We start from the raw sequence: 21,142 nt of genomic DNA on the forward strand, positions 1-21,142 counted from the left end.
GTTTCCAAGAATGAACGTACCAGTTATATTGTCAAGCTTAGTTAAGCTTAGTGCATGGAATTATGTATACTCTAAAAAAACAAACGCCATTTAAAAATACCTATCAGCAACTACGAATTTGATTCACATGATAATATAGGTTTTAGGGTTAATTTTGTGGACAACTTAATTGTGGTAAGATCCTTTTAAATTACGTTTTATGAATCGTATTTACATGAAAAAATATGGACTTAGCCTCTTGCTCCTGTCTTATTAGTAACGAGCCATGATGTGAATAAAGAAAAGAAATTACGCGAAAAAATTCTGTATCAGAGCATTGCTATTGAAGAAAGAAAAAGTAATGCATGCAATTTCCACCTGTTTTTAACACCCCTTAAGAACGAACACACACACAGGCGCTCAAGAAATCATGAAATGTATTATATATCAATACAGCCAGTTGAAATTTTTATTTCACTTTTTAGAGCTGGACAAATCAAAGAATTTCTTGGCTAGAAATGTGCTTCATAAGCGGAGTCCTAGTAACAGTAACTCTGTCAGCGTTAATTGATGTGATAATGCTTATCTCCCTTGTAAACACAAGAACATTTCGATGGGAATGTGATCATGGCATCCAAACCGGTGAGATTTCCAGACTTTGTTCTGCTTTAAATGAATTAGTGTGTATTCACATTGTCTCGTTGTTGTCTTGTGCTGCTTACAAGAGATACGCAGAACAAATAATGCAACTGTCAGCAAGCACACGTATAGCGCATCTCTCACTCAAGTTGTGAACTGCATGGAGCTGGCACGAATGCACATTCTTCTTCCGCTACAAAGATACTGGAAAAAAAAGTAGGTCTCGCACTCCTCCGCAGTGTGTTAGAAGCAGGACTAGTTTTTATTTGCGACATTGTGCACAGTGAAGCTAATTAAACCCAAGTCTTGATGACACAGCCATAGCTCGTCAGGATCACAGTTGAATGTGCAGTCTGCGAGGGTCTTGTACAGTGCTACCAAGCATCCATGTGTGCCTGCTCACAAGTGTTTTGTCATCTAATTGCTGTCTGCAATATGTGGGTCATGGCCCAGTCATGGTAGACAATATATGTGTGAGAGCAAGCGAGAAAGAGGGTTAGTAAGTGGTTGTATAACTCACAGTAGCGTGTGCAAGTATTAGTGTCATATAATCAGTATTTGTCGAATAATTGCCAACCATCAAGTCGAATTCCTAGTGTACTATTACTTATCAAATAAATGAATTCTTCTTTACTAGATTAACAAACGATTATAATAACATGTCACAACAGATGCCCTAGGGAAGTTTTTGAGTCCCAAATACTTTCTGTGGTACCCATACACTTTCAGCATCTTGTGCTGCTAGGCCAGTTAAAAGATTTTCTCAGATACCAGTGCTGTGGCAATGATACTTTTTATAGTAATAAATTTTTTAGTTTATTTACTTTTTGATGCATTCATTCTACTGTCCAGTATCTAGGTAAAAAATGCAGCTTTGAAAACCCTAGCTTATTGAATTTAAACAGGCTTATACAGAAATGCCGGCAATTGAAATTTCCACCGGTATTTTTGAATATTTATATAAATTAACCTACAACAAAGAAAACCATCTGCGATACACTGTTTTTCACTCTCTTTCGAATTTCTCCACACACTGCGTTGGTCAGTCGGCAAACTTTTGAAGTCGGAATAGCTGATACGTGCGTGAAGCCTCTACTGGGCTGTCTGCCTCTGCAGCCATTGTGCACTTCTCCGCTGACAAACATCCTGCTCGCTGCGCCAGAATGATGTAGCCGAGTGGTTGGGTTTATGGAGTGGCGACAACAACCGTACAGAACTCAAATAAAAGCAGGAATCGTCAGCGGATGCGCAACCCTTTAATGCACGGGACTTGGAAACGAGGCTGCGCCTGACAGGCTGAGTTGCTTTGTTCTCCAGTGATTTTGTTGCTTTCTTGTGCAACATCTTTGCTCTTCCATATCCTTAGATTTCTTTTAGTTACAAGTTGTATTTGCTTCTCTTAAATTTTACTTTGTTGTTGTTTTCACTGCTTGTGATTGCCTTGCTTTCTGTTTCTGTGGGTTTTACTGTAACGGTTACGCTCTCCGCCATTACCTGAGATCTGATTCCTCCTACTCGTACTGTTTTCTTTTTACTAAAACTTAGTCTCACTTTAAATTCTCACATGGCGGACCTCCACTATGTTGTATCGCCGTCAGTACCTTCTCGCACTCTCTCTTACTTCGGCGACCCTCCCTTATGATACTTCCACCTTTCCAACTAATATCCTACCTCAAGACTCGACCGTCCATCAGAAGAAAAAGCGAAAGAGAGGTAGGAGAGGAGGAGTTCAGTGCCGGCTGAGGAAATACGGTCTAAACGACAAATGTAAATCTCCACCACTACTACACCTCAGCACCAAACGAGGTACAGATGGTGGGAAAAAGAAAGGTGACCTAAATTTTAATGAGAATTTTCTTTTGTCAAAGAGCGGGGGACTTTCAATAGAAACGAAAAACGTGACAAGTATATTTGTTGGTCACTTAAATGTGCAGTCAGTCTGCAACAAGGCTGTGGACATTCATGATTAAGTGTTGGATAATGACTTTGATGTATTTTTCTTGTCAGAGACATGGTTAAAAGAGATAGGTGATGAATCAGTAATCAAAGACCTTACGCCACAGGGTTATACATTTGAACAAAATCCCAGGAGTGGTAGGAGTGGGGGTGGAGTTGGAGTTTTATTTAAAGTACATTTGAAATTTACAGTGCTGAAGAGACAAACACAGTACAGGTCCTTTGAGTACATAACAGCAAGACTGACATTAGCCAAGCAGACATTAGAGATCATTTGTTTGTATAGAAGTCCTCCATCTAAAAAGAATCAGCTTTCCGATTCTCTGTTTCATGAGGAATTTACTATGCTGCTGGACAGTTTACTCACAAAGGAGAAAATTCTTATTTTTGGGGGGATGTAAATTTTCACTTTGATAGACCTCAAGATAGTGATGTGAAGCGGTTGATTGAGGCTTTAGATAGCCGTGGTCTTTGTCAGCTGATTATAGTCAACCAGAATTTAACGATGGTTAGCAAAGAAAAAATGCTAAGATCAGTATCCCAATTCGCAAAGTTCAAACCCCACGTGCGTCGATCCGAATAAGACAGCCAACGCTGTTGTCGTGCTCAATGCTATCTTGGCGGAAATGACCCGTCAAGTGGTGGACATGATCGACCCGTTGACCCCTGCGCCTGCGTACTGTGAGAAGGCAATTCGTGGTCTTAGGCAATTCATGAGATCGTGACAGAATGACTAAGCACTGTCAGCAGTACCAACTGACCTAAACAAGCGCTCCCGCTACAAAAGGAAGAATTTTAAGGAAGATAATATTCCAGGAAGCTGTGTCGTCACGTGACCTTTACCAGTTATATATAAAGCATTGCTCACGAAGTTGATCACTAATCTCTAGAAAGACTAGGGTGGATAACTAAGGAGAAGCCAGTCTTCAGGGTCTCACGTCAGCACATCATTGAAAGGTAAGTGTTACAGACACCGAGTTCTTTCTACCTTTTGTAGCCATGGCAACGAACACCGCAACCCGCCCCATCATCTCTTTGCCTCCGAAGCCTGCAGTTAGCCTTGTGTTCAGTTCGCTGTAGACATCGCATTCATAAATTAAATACATGTATAAATACTACTAATCGTGTCGTAAACGTACTGCAACGTTCGACAAAAGTTACTGTATGACCACAGTTTAATGCAAGGAGCCGACACAAGATAAAACCGTTAAGTAGGTTAGAGTAGATCCTGTCGCAGCAGCTTCAGCGTGGCGTCAATATTAACGTGTACTGCGTTCGAGACTTGGGTGTTTTATAATTTAAAAAAAAATACCTGGGCTTGTATTCACGTGACTAATCGTTCGTTATCGCGAACACGGCATATTCATGGACTCACATCTGCGCTAACCGATGGCCCCTAACGGTGGTGTCCCCTGGCCAAAGATGGCGGCGATTGTTTCGCTCAGAACAAGAGAGAGGCGTGTTTTGTGGAGAGAGAGAGAGTTTTCGCAATAGAATTAACTCTATTGATAAATACAACGATGCTGAACTGTTGTACAAATTTAGATTGAGGCGGCACCACATTTTCAGCCTCACAGATGTTGTTGAAAACCAACTTGTACATACGAACCGCGTTGGTGTTCTACCTGCAGTGCTGCAAGTGTACATAAGCAGCAAAATCAGTCGTACATCGCATTCGTTTATTCAAAGCATCCTGAAGTGTGTGCGTGCGTGAAATGTCCGGCAATAGTACTGTTGATCTAACTAAGACATCACTTGAAAATCAAAGATCATGGATAAGAAAGAAGAGTGGAAAAACAAAACCCACCACGAGGAAGAACCATTCAACGATTAATTTTTTTGCAGATATCTTATTTTTAAGTTGATAACAAATGGGTGAAGCACAAAAGAGTTGAACAACGGGAGGACGACTACAACTGCTGGGTGAATGTGAGACTATAAGACAGTTCGATGGAAAAGGGGTCACCGCCTGACCATGAATTTGTATCCACTGGATGGCTCGCAGACGATTAAAAAAAAAAATTAACTCCTAGAACGAGGCTATTCACAGAACAGCTTCCGGTTTTGCCATGTTTCCGTTTAATTACTAGAACGAGGCTGATGTGTACAAAGCTTCTGGTTTAGTCACATTCATTCTGTAACGTCCTCCGTTTGTCGTCACCTTTTTGTCGTCACCCTTATTTTGACGTCATAATTTATGACGTCATACCTCCAGCCCATCACATATAGGTGCTACAGATTACTGAAATTTTACTTTTCTCATATCTGTGCTATAAATGCTTACAGGAGGGAATCACCATGGAAAAGACCAACGTCCAAAGGGATTCAGGTGAGCAACAAAAGGAAGAAGAAGAAGAAAAACAAAAGGAAGAAGAAGAAGAAGAACAACAACAACAGGAAGAAGACGCAGACAGCAGCCCGACGAAGCCTTTGGTAAGCAAAAAGCTGTCAGAAGCACATGTTTAGGACCCAAGAAAATGAATGATTTTGGTGGTTTTCATTCTCATACCACACACAATTCTCTATTATCATGTTTATGCCGATTCTCAGACCACTTTCCATGCTCATATCACTCGCCGCGCTCATGTCGTGGTCGAAGTGAGGTTGCATCTAAAACGACAACGCCTTCCATAAACGGTTTCAGATCCCAGAAAAGGTCGACTTCATCTAGGTTTATAGTTTATCATTACAACTTCTAACGAATTTGCAAATGGCTACTGGGCGCTTTCTTCTGTGTTGTGAAATAGATAAAACTGTATTCAATGTTCGTTTAATCGAAGGTAACATGCATATAGAACTAATACGTGGCTGAAATCTTGTGTAAAACTACCATCAGGATGAAGATAACCCAAATACTTTTCCTAAAGGTCTTGTGTACATTATACACCAGTAATTCTAGTTTTAGTAGTTATCATAAGGTAATTATAATAAGGTTTCTAAATTTTCATAGAAAGTAAAGAAAATCTCCTTTTCAAGACTATGCAACTCTAACGATGCCAGGTGGACAATAAATTATGAACTCAGCGTAAACATGACGTAACATACCGTAAACATGATTTCAATATTAAATTTGTATCACCAACATTTGCTTACAGGTGTCGGGAACCATGACAAAGGTGATTAAGGTCGCAGCTCCGGTTTTAGTAGGAGTGGGGGCTGTGGTAGCGACTCCGGTGGTGATTGGTGCCCTTGGCTTTGGAACAGCAGGCATCGCCGCTGGTTCTCTGGCTGCCAAACTAATGTCACTCGCCGCCACAAGCGGGTAGGTTGATGCACACAGATACTTTGTCAAAACGCCTCTCAGCAACTGGTTACATTTCTATTCGTTCGTGAATTCGATCTTTGCATGTTTAAAGAGACCCATTAATTTAATTGAGGTTAAAGAGACGACTTTCTTTTGCTAAACTCTCTCTGTGTGTATTGTAGTGTAGTTTCTTATTGTTATTCTCACGTTTATTCTCGTCTTTTATAGTTTCCTTGATCTTTCGTCTCTTTCTTTTTCTTGTCATCCTCCCTCCTTTCTCATTCTCTTCTCACCGTGTTTAAAAATCTAGTTTGCTTTCGTACCTGTACAGTGCATTGTGTCTACTTTAAGAGAGCAAAATTCTCTATAAAAATAGTATCATCGATCATCAATCAACATCATCTGTCTCCTCTCTCTTCTATCACTTGACTGACCTACACAGAGAGAGAATAGATAATTATACACACACATATATATATATACACACACAGCAATTATTGAAAATTGCTAAAGGATTTCCTGTGTGACATTGGCAGGATTGGAATGTCGGTCATCTCAACCTGTCAGTCCATTGGAGCTCTGGCAGCGCTAAGTGTATCACAAGCCGTTGCGGTGGGTGGTACGATGACTGCTGCAACCGCTGGTATCGGCAAATTTGTCGGGTGGTTGCGGAAGAAGTAGAAGATTCCAGAAGCCGACAGAAGCACGAAGAAGAGGTGCGAGACGCAGCAGGGTCACGTAAATTTAAAATAATTCATAATTGCTTATGTTGATCTCATTTTCACGACACTAAAATTAAATAAAACAAATTTAGTGTGCAGTTCTAAAAATGAACGTTCTAGTTATATTGTCAAGCATAGTCAAGTTAATTTTGCAGACAATTTGTGGTAAGATCCTTTTGAATTCTGCTTACAAATCGTACTTACATTAAAAAAAATATGGACTTACCTTCTTGTTCCTGTCTTAATAATAACGAGTTATGGTGCGAATAAAAGAAAGAAAATTACGAGAGAAATTTTGTGTCAGCGACACTAGTGAAGAAAGAAGTCCTATTCATCCGCGGAAAATAGTTCTAAAATTCCGTATAAGCGCGTATCCAGTATTTTTTTTTTTTTTTTTTTTTTTGACTACTCATTGATGACTGCTTGGTACTTGTCCCCGTCTTATTTTAATAATAAGAACTGTTAAGTCATCTGCATCATGCTAAATTTATACTTCAACGTTATCACCTCACCTCTCGAGGAAACAATCACATGATCGCCTAGGCTGTTTTAGATGTTTTCGTCTGCAAGAACATTTATACGACAAAACTCGCTCAATTACGGAATTACACAAAATAAGCTTGAAAGAAAATTGTTTTTCTCAAGATGAAAAGTTAAGCTGCACTGGATAAAACATCTCAAACAACGTAGCGTGCTATCCTTCTCGTTTAACTGTTTCTACAACAGTAGAACAATTTATCTGTGAGGGACAAGAGCAGCTTACATCGGGTGGTACCCACCTGCTCCAGTCATTGGGACAGCCTAGGGTGCTCTTCAGACTCTATATAACAGGCAAACACCTCTGAAAGTGTCTGCGATCTTTCGTGATGACAGGCATGTCCTGTCGAGAGAATTTTTCCTATAGGGCCGCCGATTTTGTGTACCTTCATGCAGTACCAACAGACTGAGGTTGTCCTTTGACCTGTGTGTCTTTTGAATGGTGCTGAGTGAATGAAACATGAATGCGGAGGTCTGTTTGGAGCAAATGAATATTTTATGATTTTTTTTTAATCGAGCTGACCCCGAATTGCCCTCTGGGACAAATAAAGTGTTCTCTTAAACCGGTTGTGTTTTCATAAAAACCGTTAGGAATTACAACACTGAATAACCGCGAATCCTATCCGAAAAGAATCCATGCTTCGTGTTTCCTCATATAAAACCCTTTATAGCAACTATGGTCTTGCATACTATTCCAGAATTGTTTCACATTTCAATTGTGTTTCAACACCAGTCACATTTTTTTGTTCATGTGCCCAAAATACAAAGATCTACGACAGCTGTACATTAATTCCTCATAAATTTGTATAAGTATCCTTCTAAGTTTCGTTTATCCATGATATTTGCCAGTAACTGTCTAAAGTTAATTCAAAATGTTGCCTACTTTCTTTATAATTCACTACAGATTAGGGAGAACAAATCTGCAAAAATACTGTTATTGTTAATAACAAATTAATGTCTGTCGTAATTTTTATGAAGTAACGGCACTATATGTATTTTGTACTCTTACTTGAGTCCACCCACTCTCCCAACATCGGTTATAGTCACGATCCTACCGAATAAAGGACATTGTCATTGTCTTGATTTTAGTACTAAATTAAAATAACCCTACACATGAAAAGATATCATTATTTTTTTTTTTTTTTTTACTGTGACAGTGAAAAACAACAACTGATAATCATTCTCTCATGTACTCACTGATGCACAATTGTTTCTGCCATGGGTAAGTACAACCAAATGAAAAATGATTACATGATAAAATTTAGCAATCAAATGAGCAGTTATAACTGGAAAAGTGGTGCATCAAAGCTGAACATAAAAACTACCAATCTAGACCATTTGAAACGCAGACAACATAATATATGCACATGGTGCAAAGCAAAATTATAAATGATGGTGACACAAATTAAACACATGTACATTCCTCAATTTGCACGGATAAAAACAAGTTACACATTGTGGTGACACAAATGCAAGAGAGGTGCATATATAATCCAAAATATTCAAATGATGTAATGCAAATAATAAAGGTTGGTGGAAGCATGCACATCGTACAACACAGTGTAGATGATGTTTCTAAAAGCTGACAAAGCCTCTGTAAAGAACTTGGACATTGGTGTTGCATCGGGTGTTATGCGTTTGATGAAGTGTTTTGTGAAACTTTGTAGAACCGTGTGCGACCTGCCATTCTGACTATGTAAGGATCACAGGGAACTTCGATCTGATCGACAATATTTCACATCGTCACAGCTGTGCTTGGCACATACATGAATAATGGCCGTTGAAGAGTGAGGTGTTAGAGACACACACTACGGGGCTAGCTTTTCTGAGGGCGGGGCCCATCTATCCCTTCAGAACTCTATACGGAGTGAGGTACGCATTCCCGACAAATGGATCGACTAGGGAAAGTTTGCTGCTCCACACGGATATCGAACCTGCGCGCCTTGGGATTGGAATAGCAGTGATCTAACCACTGTTATCCGCTGGTCATAGCGGGGATACCCGGTAGCTATATCATGTCATGTCATGTGGCCTTTTATCAATGGCATATATCCATAGGGCATTACCACAAAGAATCAGACGGACGCAAGTGAAAAGCAAATCGTGAGGGTCGGCATGGCATCAACAAAGGTGAGATTTACAGACTTCACAACTCTCTGACAAATTCACAGGGACTTTCACAACGGAGAGAGATTCTGTCTCTACCTAACATAGGGCAGTGATACCAGATCCCACCGTTAATCCCTCAATTATTTGGTTCTTCACATGAGTGTATACCACAGTAAACAGCTTTGTCTCAGGGTAAATGACACAGGTGCCAGTCTTGTTTACTTTTACTTCTGTCTTGTTTAAAAATTATTGCTGTTAACGTTTTTTTTCGACGTGTTCAGTGCATTTTCTGCTATCTAGAAAGAAGTCATTTGTCCAAAACCAACATTCAAATGTGGCAAAAATAATAATTGTTTTTAGTTGCTAAACGTTACAAAATGTTGTGGAGGAAGTTAGTCTGTTGCAGTGCAGGTTAGGATGTTGTGGTGCTTGCTTAATAGTCAGATAGTGTATGATATATAATTGTGTTTAAACCTACATTTAGGTCATCAAGTGTTGTGTACAGTATTTTCATTTCTTGTTCATTCACAGCTGCGTGTACAGCATATCTGGAAATGATACGTTATCTATATGGTATCTATATTACTATTTATATATATATGTTATCTTTAAGCTGTGTTTTTGTTTCTAATTTTGAGCATGTGGTAGTAAGCATGATGAGTGTCAACACATTTCTAAAAGAAACAGGCAAGGGAAATAAATTAATTTAAAATCATGTGTACTGACCTCTTCGCTCAAAATTACGGTTTATAAAAGAACCGTTTACACACCCCGGGCCGATTCAGGGAGGAGCATTGGTTCCTTACTCTTTGCAAAGGGAGGCACACTGACCTTAACACCGCCACTACAAATGTGCACCTTTTGAAGATGTGAAGCATTATGTTGTGTGTAGATATGCGTGAAGTGTAACCACCACTACACTGTACGAATCAAACAGTCTCTCTACAGTTACAAGCTTGAGTATGATGCTGGTGCAGATAAAACTGCAATTAAAACGATGGTTACACTCGTGTAGGTGAGTCAGCAAACCTATTGAGCAAGTTCAGGGATGGAAGATGAAATAGTCACTAGCAATACTGTAAATGCACCACCACAATGTGTACATGGAAATATTCATATGAGAGAAAGAGGAAGAGAGAAGACGATACAATGTGAATACGGTTTTCGCGGTGGCGCAGGTGGTCGAACGCTTTGTCAACATGACTGTTAGAATGTTGTCTAAAGATAATTTTCAATGCATAAATTTATAATGAATTATGGTAATTCAAAAGAAGGACGAATAGCGAAGTCTCTTTATACGCAGACAGACCTACAGAGACGGATGTAGACAGACCTACAATGTCTTTAGCAAATTGTTTTGCTTACAGGCGGCGGTTTTCTGTCTCATTTTGCTGATGTCTCCAGTGGCAGCGAGTAAAAAAGAAGACAGTGGGTATAATATTTTCACACAGTGTTTTAAAATCAGGGTTAGATCCCTTTAGAAAGTTAGTTTAAACAATAATGTAGAGTTCAAAATATGCCTATGGAATTAAAAAAAAAAACAAACAAACTTGCTGCATGATGTTTCTTTTGCTGTAAATACCCTAGTATGTCTATGGGCTTATACACTTGGTGGTGCCCATTTTCCTCTCCGAGTGAACCACCCAGGGTCAGCATAGGTTCTAGACACTTCCTATGCCTATCGATGATGTGTTTGCATCATAACTTTCTGTTGGAGATTACACTCTAATTAGTCTTTATCTCTGGCAACTTTATCCAGAAGGCAGGGGGACCTTTCTGCCTTGGGTAGGGTGACTGAAGGGTGTGGAATAACCACAAATTAGAGAATCAAAAAATGAAAAATTTAAGGGGTCTAGGAAAAGATTCACCTGTTTGTGTAATAAAATAAAAATCATACACTTAAAATAAAAATTATCTATGAAATACAACTTTGTGAGATAAACCTGATGTGCCATGCTGAAAGTCTTTCATCCCCCTTCCCATACCATAAAGCGAACACAAAATTCTCGACACCTCGTGATGCAAAAAAAAAAAAAAAAAAAAAGGCGCAAAGAAGAGAAAAACTACATCAAACTAACTAATTAATAATTTTAAAGAATTAAAGGGCCTAGACAAGATTCATTTTTAAGCAAAAGCTAAATAATAAACTTAGGAATAAAAAAAATAATTTAAAAAAAGAAAAAATAACAAATTAAAGAATGAAAAAAGTGAATGAACTAATTAACTAATAACCTACAAACAAACGGCGACTGAATAAATGATTTTTGCATATATTTTTGTGATGGTATAAGCTTGGACTTTCAGTTCCTCTGCAGGTTCCTGGATGTACAGCTGGCCAGACACCAGCTTGGTCACAGACTCCTTGGTGTGGAAGATCGGTTTACCTGTAACAGTCGGAGCGGTAGCTGTCGTAGCAGTTCCTGCAGCTGTCGCCGCAGCTGGCTTCAGTACTGGCGGCATCGCTGCTGGGTCTCTGGCTGCCAAAGGAATGTCGCTAGCGGCTACATCCGGGTACGTGGCAATCACCTGGGGTATATTCTCGGCATGTTGTACTAAATCCGGTCATGGGCGCTGTTATGTCCCGAGGTTGATGTCTTGAAATACCATTATATGTTCGGTTATCTTAATCTTGCGAGGGGAAGCCAATAACCAATCGTTCCTAGCACCAACGTTCAGTCGTATTGACAGACCATTGTGCGGTTGTAAGTTTAGATAATCCGTGTGTCTGTGCAAGACTGAATGGGGTATTGTAGTCGGGTGGTGCTGGCCCTAGATACCGAGTGTGGTGTAGACGAGGGCTGGGCTGTACTGATGCTTACCTTGATGCCACAGGTACGGCATGTGGGTGATTTCCGGTCTTCAGTCCATCGGAGCTGCAGGGCTGACGACCTTCCAGCTCTTCACTGTGGGGGGCGCTGTGGCCACAGGTGTTGGTGTTGGTGTAGGCATCAGCAGCAGCGACAGCAGTAGCACCAGCTGCGGCATCGACGACAAGAAAAAGACGCCGTGAAGTCCATAAGCCATGATGAGGGTGATGGGTTGGTGGGTAGCGGATGATTACACTGATAATCACAAAACTTTCATGCTGAGTTTGATCTCTGTTCGATAATATATGATGTAAGAAATTAGCGCACCTTTTAAATTATTTGTCCAGGTTACTTCTTTTTGACAATCGTAATCGTTATTATCTGATGCTTATGATTGTGTGTATTCTGTCTCACCCTCGGACATCAGGGGGTGTACTCCGGCTAAAGGGAAGGAATCCAATAAGATGGACAAAATCAATCTGAACGTAGCTGTCTCCCTTTAATTTCTTACACGGTGTACGCGAGGGGAAAAGCCCCACAACTAAAAAAAAAAAAACAAACAAAAAAAACCAAACAAAAACAACAACAATAAATAAAAAAAACTTTAGAAAAACAAACAATAAAACCAAACGAACAACCAACCAACCAACAACAACAACAACAAACCCAAAAGACAAAACAACCAACCCTTGGATTCGACACCACAAGGACTGCTCTACAATGAACTCTAGAAGACCTGTGAAAGGCGACAGATAGAGAAAACAGAGTTACAGACTAGAAACAAACAAAGTGTAATTTGTCACTATATGCAAGAAGGCACGAAAGGCACTAACTACTACTTTTTCTAAAGCTCTGTACACATAATTTTCCAGATTTTTTGCAGCATTTAGTATACAAATAACTGATATAATGTAGTTTAATGTAGTTTATAACAGATATGATAAACAAGGAAGCATCTGTAGCCAAGCAAGTTTGTGCACTGTACATCACACACACACACACACACACACACACACACACACACACACACACACACACACACACACATATATATAAAGGTAAATTCAGCAGCACAGCATCATCCTTCATTAAGCAGACCACTCAACACAGTGGTCTTATTGAGACAATTCATTAAGCAACGATAAAAGTGGCAACAAAATATTTTATTATGTATTAATAGTTCTATCGTAAACATTTTGGATAAAACCAGATTTCTAATAATTGTATATTTTCATTGAAGGTTTAACGATAACAATCTTTCTATTCTGTGTAATTTTATTAATAAAGCACAGTGACGAACTTTATTTCGTGTGTGTGTGTCTGCGCGTGCATGTGCGTGTGTGTGTAGAGAACTCGAAGCCTCAAATCCACATCGTTAGCTCGATTCCCAATTTAGCAGGAATATTCCCTTTTATTACAGCTCGAATAGGTTTACGTGTTGATTACGGCTTTGACATGCTTGGGTTTCTCTGGAGCTTGCTTTTTTTTGAACGATTCTAGGATGTTTCAGCTGGCTCATCCATTTACAAACAAACACTGTGTGAAGAAATTGCGACACACGTGTACCTCACAGAGCAGAGGACCATTATTTGAGGTCCATTATGTACAAATCTCAACTCGGGAGATGTACACTCGTGACTCAGGCATGTCTTCTTCTCCCGGTATCCCGGGGCTGAGTAAAATTTCGCACCTCGTTCCCGTCAAAACCTATGGTGGTGTTCACCAAACACTTTTTGTCACAGTTAACCCTTTTCTATCTAATGTTTTCATCGATTCAGCCATACATTCAACATACACTTTTAGTGCTGAGTCGCAAAAGGGTTAAATATTCTGAAAACCACGGGGGGCACCGACTGGTCCTTGAGAGGCAAGCTGACTGTGGATGTGAACCCACAACGTGCGCCGTGCCGACACGACACGCAGACAACCTCGCATAAATGTTCCTAGAAAAAGAAAATAAGAAGCTGCGTGTTCCTCATGTGAACTTTCTGTTTCCATAAAAGGAGTTGCTCGTGTGTCCTCCAATCCCCTCTTTGCACGCGAGAAGCGTGATGATGTCACGTGACAAGTCTGAAGGGCAGGTGCGACTACAAGACTGTACAACTACTTCACTTCTTTGTCACCTGCAAACCTCGCAGCTTCACAGTTTGGTCTTTGGTCTGATCGAGTGACTGTCAACATGGCATGCACCAAGGTAAAGTGTACACTGACAATATTTCGTTGTATGTCTTTCTGTTGTCAAGTCTTGAGACTGAGGTGGAAGGAAGCCAGACATTTCGCCATCTTGCAGTCGGTTGCCGTAGATGAAATATCCTCGGCAGGAGTGTTGCGCTAAGCTTGTATTAGTCACCACAAGAGTCATTTAATTTGCTTTTTGTTCAAGAATGGCCGTTGATTATTCAATCATTCCTCTTTATGATTTTTAATAATTAAAAAAGTGTCTGTGTGCTTGAATGCAAGGTACGACACAACAGGTGTGTCCCTCTTTCTGGATACATGATGAGTAATCTTTCATAGATCAAAGCAACTGATCTTCTATAAACTTCGTGTTAAAAATAACTTTTTTTTTTACATCAGGAACGGGGGTCAATCTTAGAAAATTTAAAATAATTGGACACACATATTGTCAAATATCTGACATCGTACAATGCATGTCCAATTAGGAAATATTCTTAGGTACCTTAGAATTCATCAATGTTCCCCAAGGTAGGAAGATTGGCTTGTCTCTCTCTCTCTCCCACACACAGATACTCGAGCATTGTGGATTAATTCTGTACACGCACCTGGCTAACTGGAGGCTTTTAAAAGTAACTTAAAAGAAAAAGAAGACATGTTCTTGGTCGCTGGATGGTAAGATCAAGGACATGTCATCGTTATCACGAGGAGCCTTTAGACGTCTGTTCATGTCTCAGTTTAGAATTCATATTACAAGTCCTTTTTCTGTGGCATGTCCCACTTTACCTGTTCCTGTTGCTGACCTCGGCATTAAGAAGGCTTCATTGTGTTGTCAACTCTGTACCTGCTCATGTTTCTCTTCCTCATTTCGTCTGTCTCGTCGCCACACCAGTCACTGAAGCGTGTTGAAGTTTGTCTGGTCTGTGTCTATGTAGACCGCATGCGAGCAAGATATTTATAAAAAAATGTTGCCAACTTCTCCTTGCTGTGCATCCTTTGGCTCAAAGTACAATGATTTTGTAGGATTCCACTTGTCTCTTTTTGCAGGTTACCCTGTTGTTGGCCATTTTGCTGATGTCTCCAATGACCGCTCAAGGTAAATATAACATACGGGGATCTTTCACTTCACTGGTATTAAAGTTTAGACATTGATAGAAATAACGACAGTTTACTGACAATACACCAATTTTCAAAACTGTACAGCAAGTAACATTATATAACAAAAATTCCCTGCCATGCAGGGTTCAGAGCATCTTCTAAAGGACCGCCGTCCACATTTAGTAAATTTTTGCTTAGATCATTACAATATTTTGTAGTACGTATATAATCATATGTATGACCAAATAGTTCTTTTTCTTTTTTGTGAGACTAACCTTTAAAAGATGCAGAGAGAAGGTTCAATAAATATTCTAGAAGACTGCTAACGTCTCTGTTAAGGAAAATTATAAATTTGGTGGGTCTTTAACTCTGGGTAAGAGTTGTGAGACTAAATATATTTCCAGGTATTTGCTTGGGGGACCTATTGCTGGCGGTGGGGGCAGGAGCGGCAGCTGTTGTTCTGGCTCCGGTGGCGGTCGCAGCTGTTGGATTTGGAGCTGGAGGCATTGCAGCTGGATCTTTGGCTGCATCGGCAATGTCGACAGCTGCCACCACTGGGTATGTCACTCTGGCAGGTTTGAAGGGGCTGAGATAATGTCACGAGCATGTTTAGTTTACAAATTAAGAATAGTGTAGGTGCGGTGTTGTTTAAGGAATGTCTAAATTATATTTCCAAATTGGAAAGTGCATGTGGAAATTTCCCAGGTCAAAGTTCAAGTTGTATTTAGCGTGTTACTGGGTGAATCTGTGACACTCTCGAAATGCAAAGAGGACTGAACTGGACACACGTTAGGCACAATTATACTCAGTGAGTTTATTTGTTAAATTTTGTGGAGACTAGAGGAGGGGAGCTATTCACTTACATTCAGGGAATGCTAGCTTTTACTGAGCGGCAGGAAATGACGTAAGACACTAGTCACGTGTGCTGTGACGTTACAGGTACGGAATGGCGGCGGTGTCTACCCTCCAGTCCATCGGAGCCGCAGGAATGGCAGCCTCCCACATGGCTGTGGTGGGGGGAGCTGTGATTGGCACTGTGTACGGCGCTTCTGAGACCTGCGAACGCAACTGTTGAGTCACGTGACCTCGTCCAGCATCCCACGTTTATTTACATCCATCATTATGTTAATCTGTGTTTTTGCTGATGTCTGATCACCAGCTGTCACTTGTCTTTACATGTTGCCATGGAGACCAGTTTAGAACTTTGCTTCTGGTATCGTTTGCATACTACTGAGTCCAGTCACGTGATCATTTCTGTTTTAGTTAAGGTGTGGGAAAGAAAAACAAGATCAGTATAATATAATTTATCTCGATTTGTCCCACAGTGCTATTAAGCAACTCGCACATCTACAAATAATTTTTAAGATAAGGTAAGTATAGGCTGCAGAGTGTAAACATAGCCTCCCTTGTACACTGGCAGATGTAAATGTTTTGTTTCTGTATTTCTGTTGTCCTTCCTTTGCTGGCTGCTGTATTAGTGTCTGCAATATCTTTGTTTTTCATTTCTCTTTGATTTGATATAGTATTATCTCTTTTAGCGTTCCTGTCTTTTGCTTCAATTACTGATTGTAAACTCAAATCAGCAAATAATAACTGAGATTATCAATCTTTCGCTGAGCAGTTTATAGGGCTATCTGTTTATTTGTTTACATCGGAAATGTGTTAACTGGTCCGTGACACCTAAAGTTCAGGTTTTTTTCATACATTCCCTTTAGTGCATACGTGTTAAATGCATTGTGTTTCTTAATTCAAGAAAGTGCATAATAAATATTTTTAAAAATTAAAGTTAGTGTTTTTTTCTGACTTTAAAGTCAGTACAGAAGGAAGTGTACAAGCATTGCATGTACTTAACGATAGTGCGAATGTAAACACAAACATGTGTATGTCTATATGTATACATGAGTCGGACACATTTCGCAACACATATCAGTCCAGTACTGTACACTGTGGGAAGTTGTCATGTATATAAACAGTGTCATCCTTTTCAATGAAATCCAGGGGATCCTATACTTGTATCACGGAGATGTACATCTATGGACTACTTGCAGTTATATTCCCCCCCCCCCCATACACACACACACATTTACCTCTAGAACAGGGGTGGGCAATTAATTTTCCCAAGGGGCCGCATGAGAAATTGGGATGGTTTTAGAGGGCCGGACTAATATAGTTAACTCAGTTTTACCCAAAACTGTATATATAGTATATATATTGGCGGGCGGGCCGGTCAGAGACAGCAGGCGGGCCGGATGCGGCCCGCGGGCCGGCCTTTGCCCAGGTCTGCTCTAGAACGAGGTTTCGGTTTAGCTATTAACATCAAGAAAGTGAGCAGACAATGTGAACTTTCGTGTTCACGGAGGTACAAAAACTCAAACATTTAGGTCTCTTGTATTTTCTGTTTATTTGCATTTACATGTAGTCGTAGGAAGAAATTAAGTCGAGGATTTTGCTAACAAAAAATAAATAAAATGTGACTAAGCAAAATATTTTTTATTGCAAGTCACCACGAATGTTGTTGTCGTGCTCAATGCTATCTCGGCGGAAATGACCCATCAAGTGGTGGACATGATCGACCTGTTGACCCATGCGCATGCGCACTGTGAGAAGGCAATTCGTGGTCTTAGGCAATTCATGAGATCGTGACAGAGGGACTAAGCACTGTCAGCAGTACCAACTGACCTAAACAAGCGCTCCCGCTACAAAAGGAAAAAGGAAGACAATATTCCAGGAAGCTGTGTCGTCACGTGACCTTTATCAGTTATATAAAGCATCGCTCAGGAAGTTGATCACTAATCTCTAGAAAGACTCGCGTGGATAACTAAGGAGAAGCCAGTCTTGAGCACATCGTCAGCACATCATTGAAAGGTAAGTATTGCAGACACCGAGTTCTTTCTACCTTTTGTGGCTATGGCAACGAACACCGCAGCCCGCCCCATCATCTCTTTGCCTCCGTAGCCTTGTGGTCAGTTCGCTGTCGACATCGCATTCATAAATTAAGTACATGTATGAATACTACTAATCGTGTTGTAAACTTACTACTACATTTCGACAAAAGTTACTTTACGACCACAGTTTAATGCGAGGGGCCGACACAAGATAAAACCGTTAAGTAGGTTAGAGTAGATATGTTTTATAATTAAAAAAAAATATCTGGGCTTGTATTCACGTGACAAATCGTCCGTTATCGCGAACACGGCGTATTCATGGGATCACATCTGCGCTCACCGATGGCTCCTAACGGTGGTGTTCCCTGGCTAAAGATGGCGGCGATCTGTTCGCTCAGAACAAGAGAGAGGCGTGTTTTGTGGAGAGAGTTTTGTGCAGCTGTCACTCGCGTACACAAACCAACTGACGACGATTCGAAGTACAATTATTATAACAGGGCGAATACAAAATGGTACAGAAATAATACGGTTACATACAAACATCTGTTGGAGTTCTGTTGTTTATAGTCCTCAGTTCCCTGGCTTTCTTTAGAAACAATTCACGCGTCTTCAGGACATTAACTTTAGTTCACCTTGGCTGCTCCACCAGCGGTGAATAACAGTGTCACTCGGGACTAACTGCCCTCCATCCCCACAACCCCGCTCCCTATCGTCGGCAAGGGACAGCAACAGAACACTCAGTCGCCCATCTTGGGCGCACCATTGTCACCCACCATGACGAGAATGATTCGAGGTCACCAGATGATAGGAGTTGAGCGGCTCCAACAATGGTCATGACCAGGCTCTGTCTCTCACCCACTGTCTCAGTCGCTTGCTAACGGCAATATAACTTCATTTATTCTTCTATGGAACTGACCACAAGTGCCAAAAAAAGAGAGACCTGCTTCTCAAAAAGTGGCATCCTTCCTTCAGACATACATCTTATGGCTACCGAAACACTCGGAGACCGTTAAGAAAAGGGCAGACTTTCTATCTCGGACATGGACTATCTCGACACCCAACAGGTCTCAGTTGAAAACCTTTCGGTTTTGGTTTTTTTTTTTTGTTGTTGTCTATACAGTTATAAATTGATATATGTATACATATGCTATGACTATTAGTACATTACTTGTTATCCTGACAACACTGCACACGGTCTTCTTCTGTTATTATTATTATTATTAATAACACTATAATGCAGAAGTCTCTTAGTACTGACAACCAACCAGAAAGCATTACACATTTCTGAACAAAAGTCATATCACAGAAAAACCACGAACTAATATCCATCCATACACGTCCATGGAAAAACTGAATATAATAGTATTCATCATCAATGTATTCAATTTTATTAAATATATAAACGACTAAAGTTTATTTTTGTGAGTGACTTTCATTAAGTTTTATTCCTCCAACGCTTATGAGGTGGAAGGTCAAGGTTCATATCGCTTCAGCTACTTTTTATCCATTGTAATAAAGAAGGGCACAAAAATATGCTTGGGTTATTCAGTGAAAGAATAGCAAAAGGTATTGAAATAATTCCTGATTGTCTACTAGGACACTATATGTCGCGGGACGCGATCGGGCGTCGCAGGACTTGCTCTCAGACACACTCGCACACACACAGGCAAACTTCCACGCGCCCGATGCGAGCAACGAACCCAATCACTTCTCAGTGGACATAAAACACGCACACGAAGTTACAATATGAAACTGAAATGTATTGGCGGTCACAGAGCGAGACCTTAAAATATATTTAAAAAAAACCAAAAACAAAAAACAACCAACATGGGAGAGCCCCACCACTTAAAAATCAGACACCCGCCCCCACACGTCTGAACCCGCCCCTCTAACTTAGGGCGTTCGTGAAACCCGGCGCGGTCCAACACTTTTTACGCAGAACAGATGATCTTAGACAGACTACTGGTTCATTAAGTACAGTCTCCATCATCCATGACAGGATACACTCGAGGAGAGTGAGTACAGACAGGTCATCACTATCAACAAGTATAATCACTTTATTAATGTCAAAATTACTGACAATAGGGTATGTAAATAGGTGTTAGAGATTACTGAAGTTTACTCTTTCTCATATCTGTGCTATAAATGCTTTACAGGAGGGAATCACCATGGAAAAAGACCAACGTCCAAATGGAGTCAGTAGTGACACTGATGTGAGAGAGAACAGGCTGCAGGAATAATAAAGTGATTTTACCGTGGCTAACAGAGTAAGAAAGGAACAAAAAGAGAAAGAAAAACAAAGGAAGAAGGAAAACAACAAAAGGAAGAGAGGAGAACAACCAAAGAAGAAAAAGAACAACAAAGAAAAGAACAGAAAAAGGAAGAAGCGCAAGACGCAGCCACGAAGCTCGCGTAGCAATAGCTGTCAAAACACCAGGTAGAACCAAGAAAGAATCAATTTCTTGCAGAAAAATTCTATACGCATGCCAACGATTCTCATTAACTTTCCATGTCATGATCACCGCGGCGCTCGATCGTGGTCGAAGCTGGTTGCATGTAAAACGACAACGCCTTATAGCGGTTTCACGATTCTCCACAAAAGGTCGACCTAAAATTTTTTTCTATGCTAGGTTTATAGTGCTATCATCTACAACTTCTAAAGAATTTGCAAATGCGCTACTGGCGCTGTCTTCTGTGCGCTGAAATAGATAAAGTATATTCAGTCTTTTAAAAGAGCGTAACATATAGACTAATAATGTCCTGAAATTCTTGTGTACTAACATCAGAATAAATCCAAATATCATTTTCCTAAAGGTCGTGTACATTATACCCAGATAATTCTAGTTTTAAGGAGTTATCATAAGTTATAATAGGTTTTAAATTTTATAGAACAGTGAAAAATCGCCTTTTCCAAGTCTGGCAGGGTCGACGATGCCAGGTGGACATAATATGAACTCAGCTGGTAACAATGACTAACATACCGTAAACAGA

The 21,142-nt window shown here is 40.2% G+C and overlaps 3 protein-coding genes across 5 annotated transcripts in view; all 3 read left to right on the forward strand.

The window, feature by feature from the left end:
* The window catches only part of LOC112572162 (mucin-21-like), a 44,148-nt gene extending 31,581 nt beyond the window's left edge, over positions 1 to 12,567 (forward strand). Inside the window, exon 12 of the transcript XR_003100954.1 lies at positions 12,019 to 12,567. The gene's annotated coding sequence lies outside the window, so the exon portion shown is untranslated. The remainder of the gene's footprint in view (positions 1 to 12,018) is intronic.
* LOC112572165 (interferon alpha-inducible protein 27-like protein 2B) lies at positions 554 to 6,824 on the forward strand. 2 transcript variants are annotated; one of them, XM_025251732.1, is made up of 4 exons: positions 554 to 621; positions 4,861 to 5,007; positions 5,670 to 5,836; positions 6,355 to 6,824. In XM_025251732.1, the coding sequence occupies exons 1-4, from the start codon at positions 607 to 609 to the stop codon at positions 6,497 to 6,499; spliced, it is 474 nt and encodes a 157-aa protein (XP_025107517.1). In that variant the 5' UTR covers positions 554 to 606; the 3' UTR covers positions 6,500 to 6,824. The 2 variants fall into 2 exon arrangements, with proteins under 2 accessions (XP_025107517.1, XP_025107519.1); XM_025251734.1 differs by lacking the exon at positions 554 to 621 and adding an exon at positions 3,116 to 3,531.
* A 1,491-nt stretch (positions 12,568 to 14,058) lies between the features above and the next one.
* On the forward strand, positions 14,059 to 17,051 carry LOC112572166 (interferon alpha-inducible protein 27-like protein 2A). 2 transcript variants are annotated; one of them, XM_025251735.1, is made up of 4 exons: positions 14,059 to 14,187; positions 15,216 to 15,264; positions 15,671 to 15,824; positions 16,206 to 17,051. In XM_025251735.1, exons 1-4 carry the CDS (start codon positions 14,173 to 14,175, stop codon positions 16,339 to 16,341), a joined length of 354 nt encoding a protein of 117 aa, XP_025107520.1. In that variant the 5' UTR covers positions 14,059 to 14,172; the 3' UTR covers positions 16,342 to 17,051. The 2 variants fall into 2 exon arrangements, with proteins under 2 accessions (XP_025107520.1, XP_025107521.1); XM_025251736.1 differs by having other exon boundaries at positions 15,710 to 15,824.
* Positions 17,052 to 21,142: the final 4,091 nt, after the last annotated feature.

Source organism: Pomacea canaliculata, linkage group LG9 (genome assembly GCF_003073045.1).
Source record: "Pomacea canaliculata isolate SZHN2017 linkage group LG9, ASM307304v1, whole genome shotgun sequence".
Taxonomy (NCBI): domain Eukaryota; kingdom Metazoa; phylum Mollusca; class Gastropoda; order Architaenioglossa; family Ampullariidae; genus Pomacea; species Pomacea canaliculata.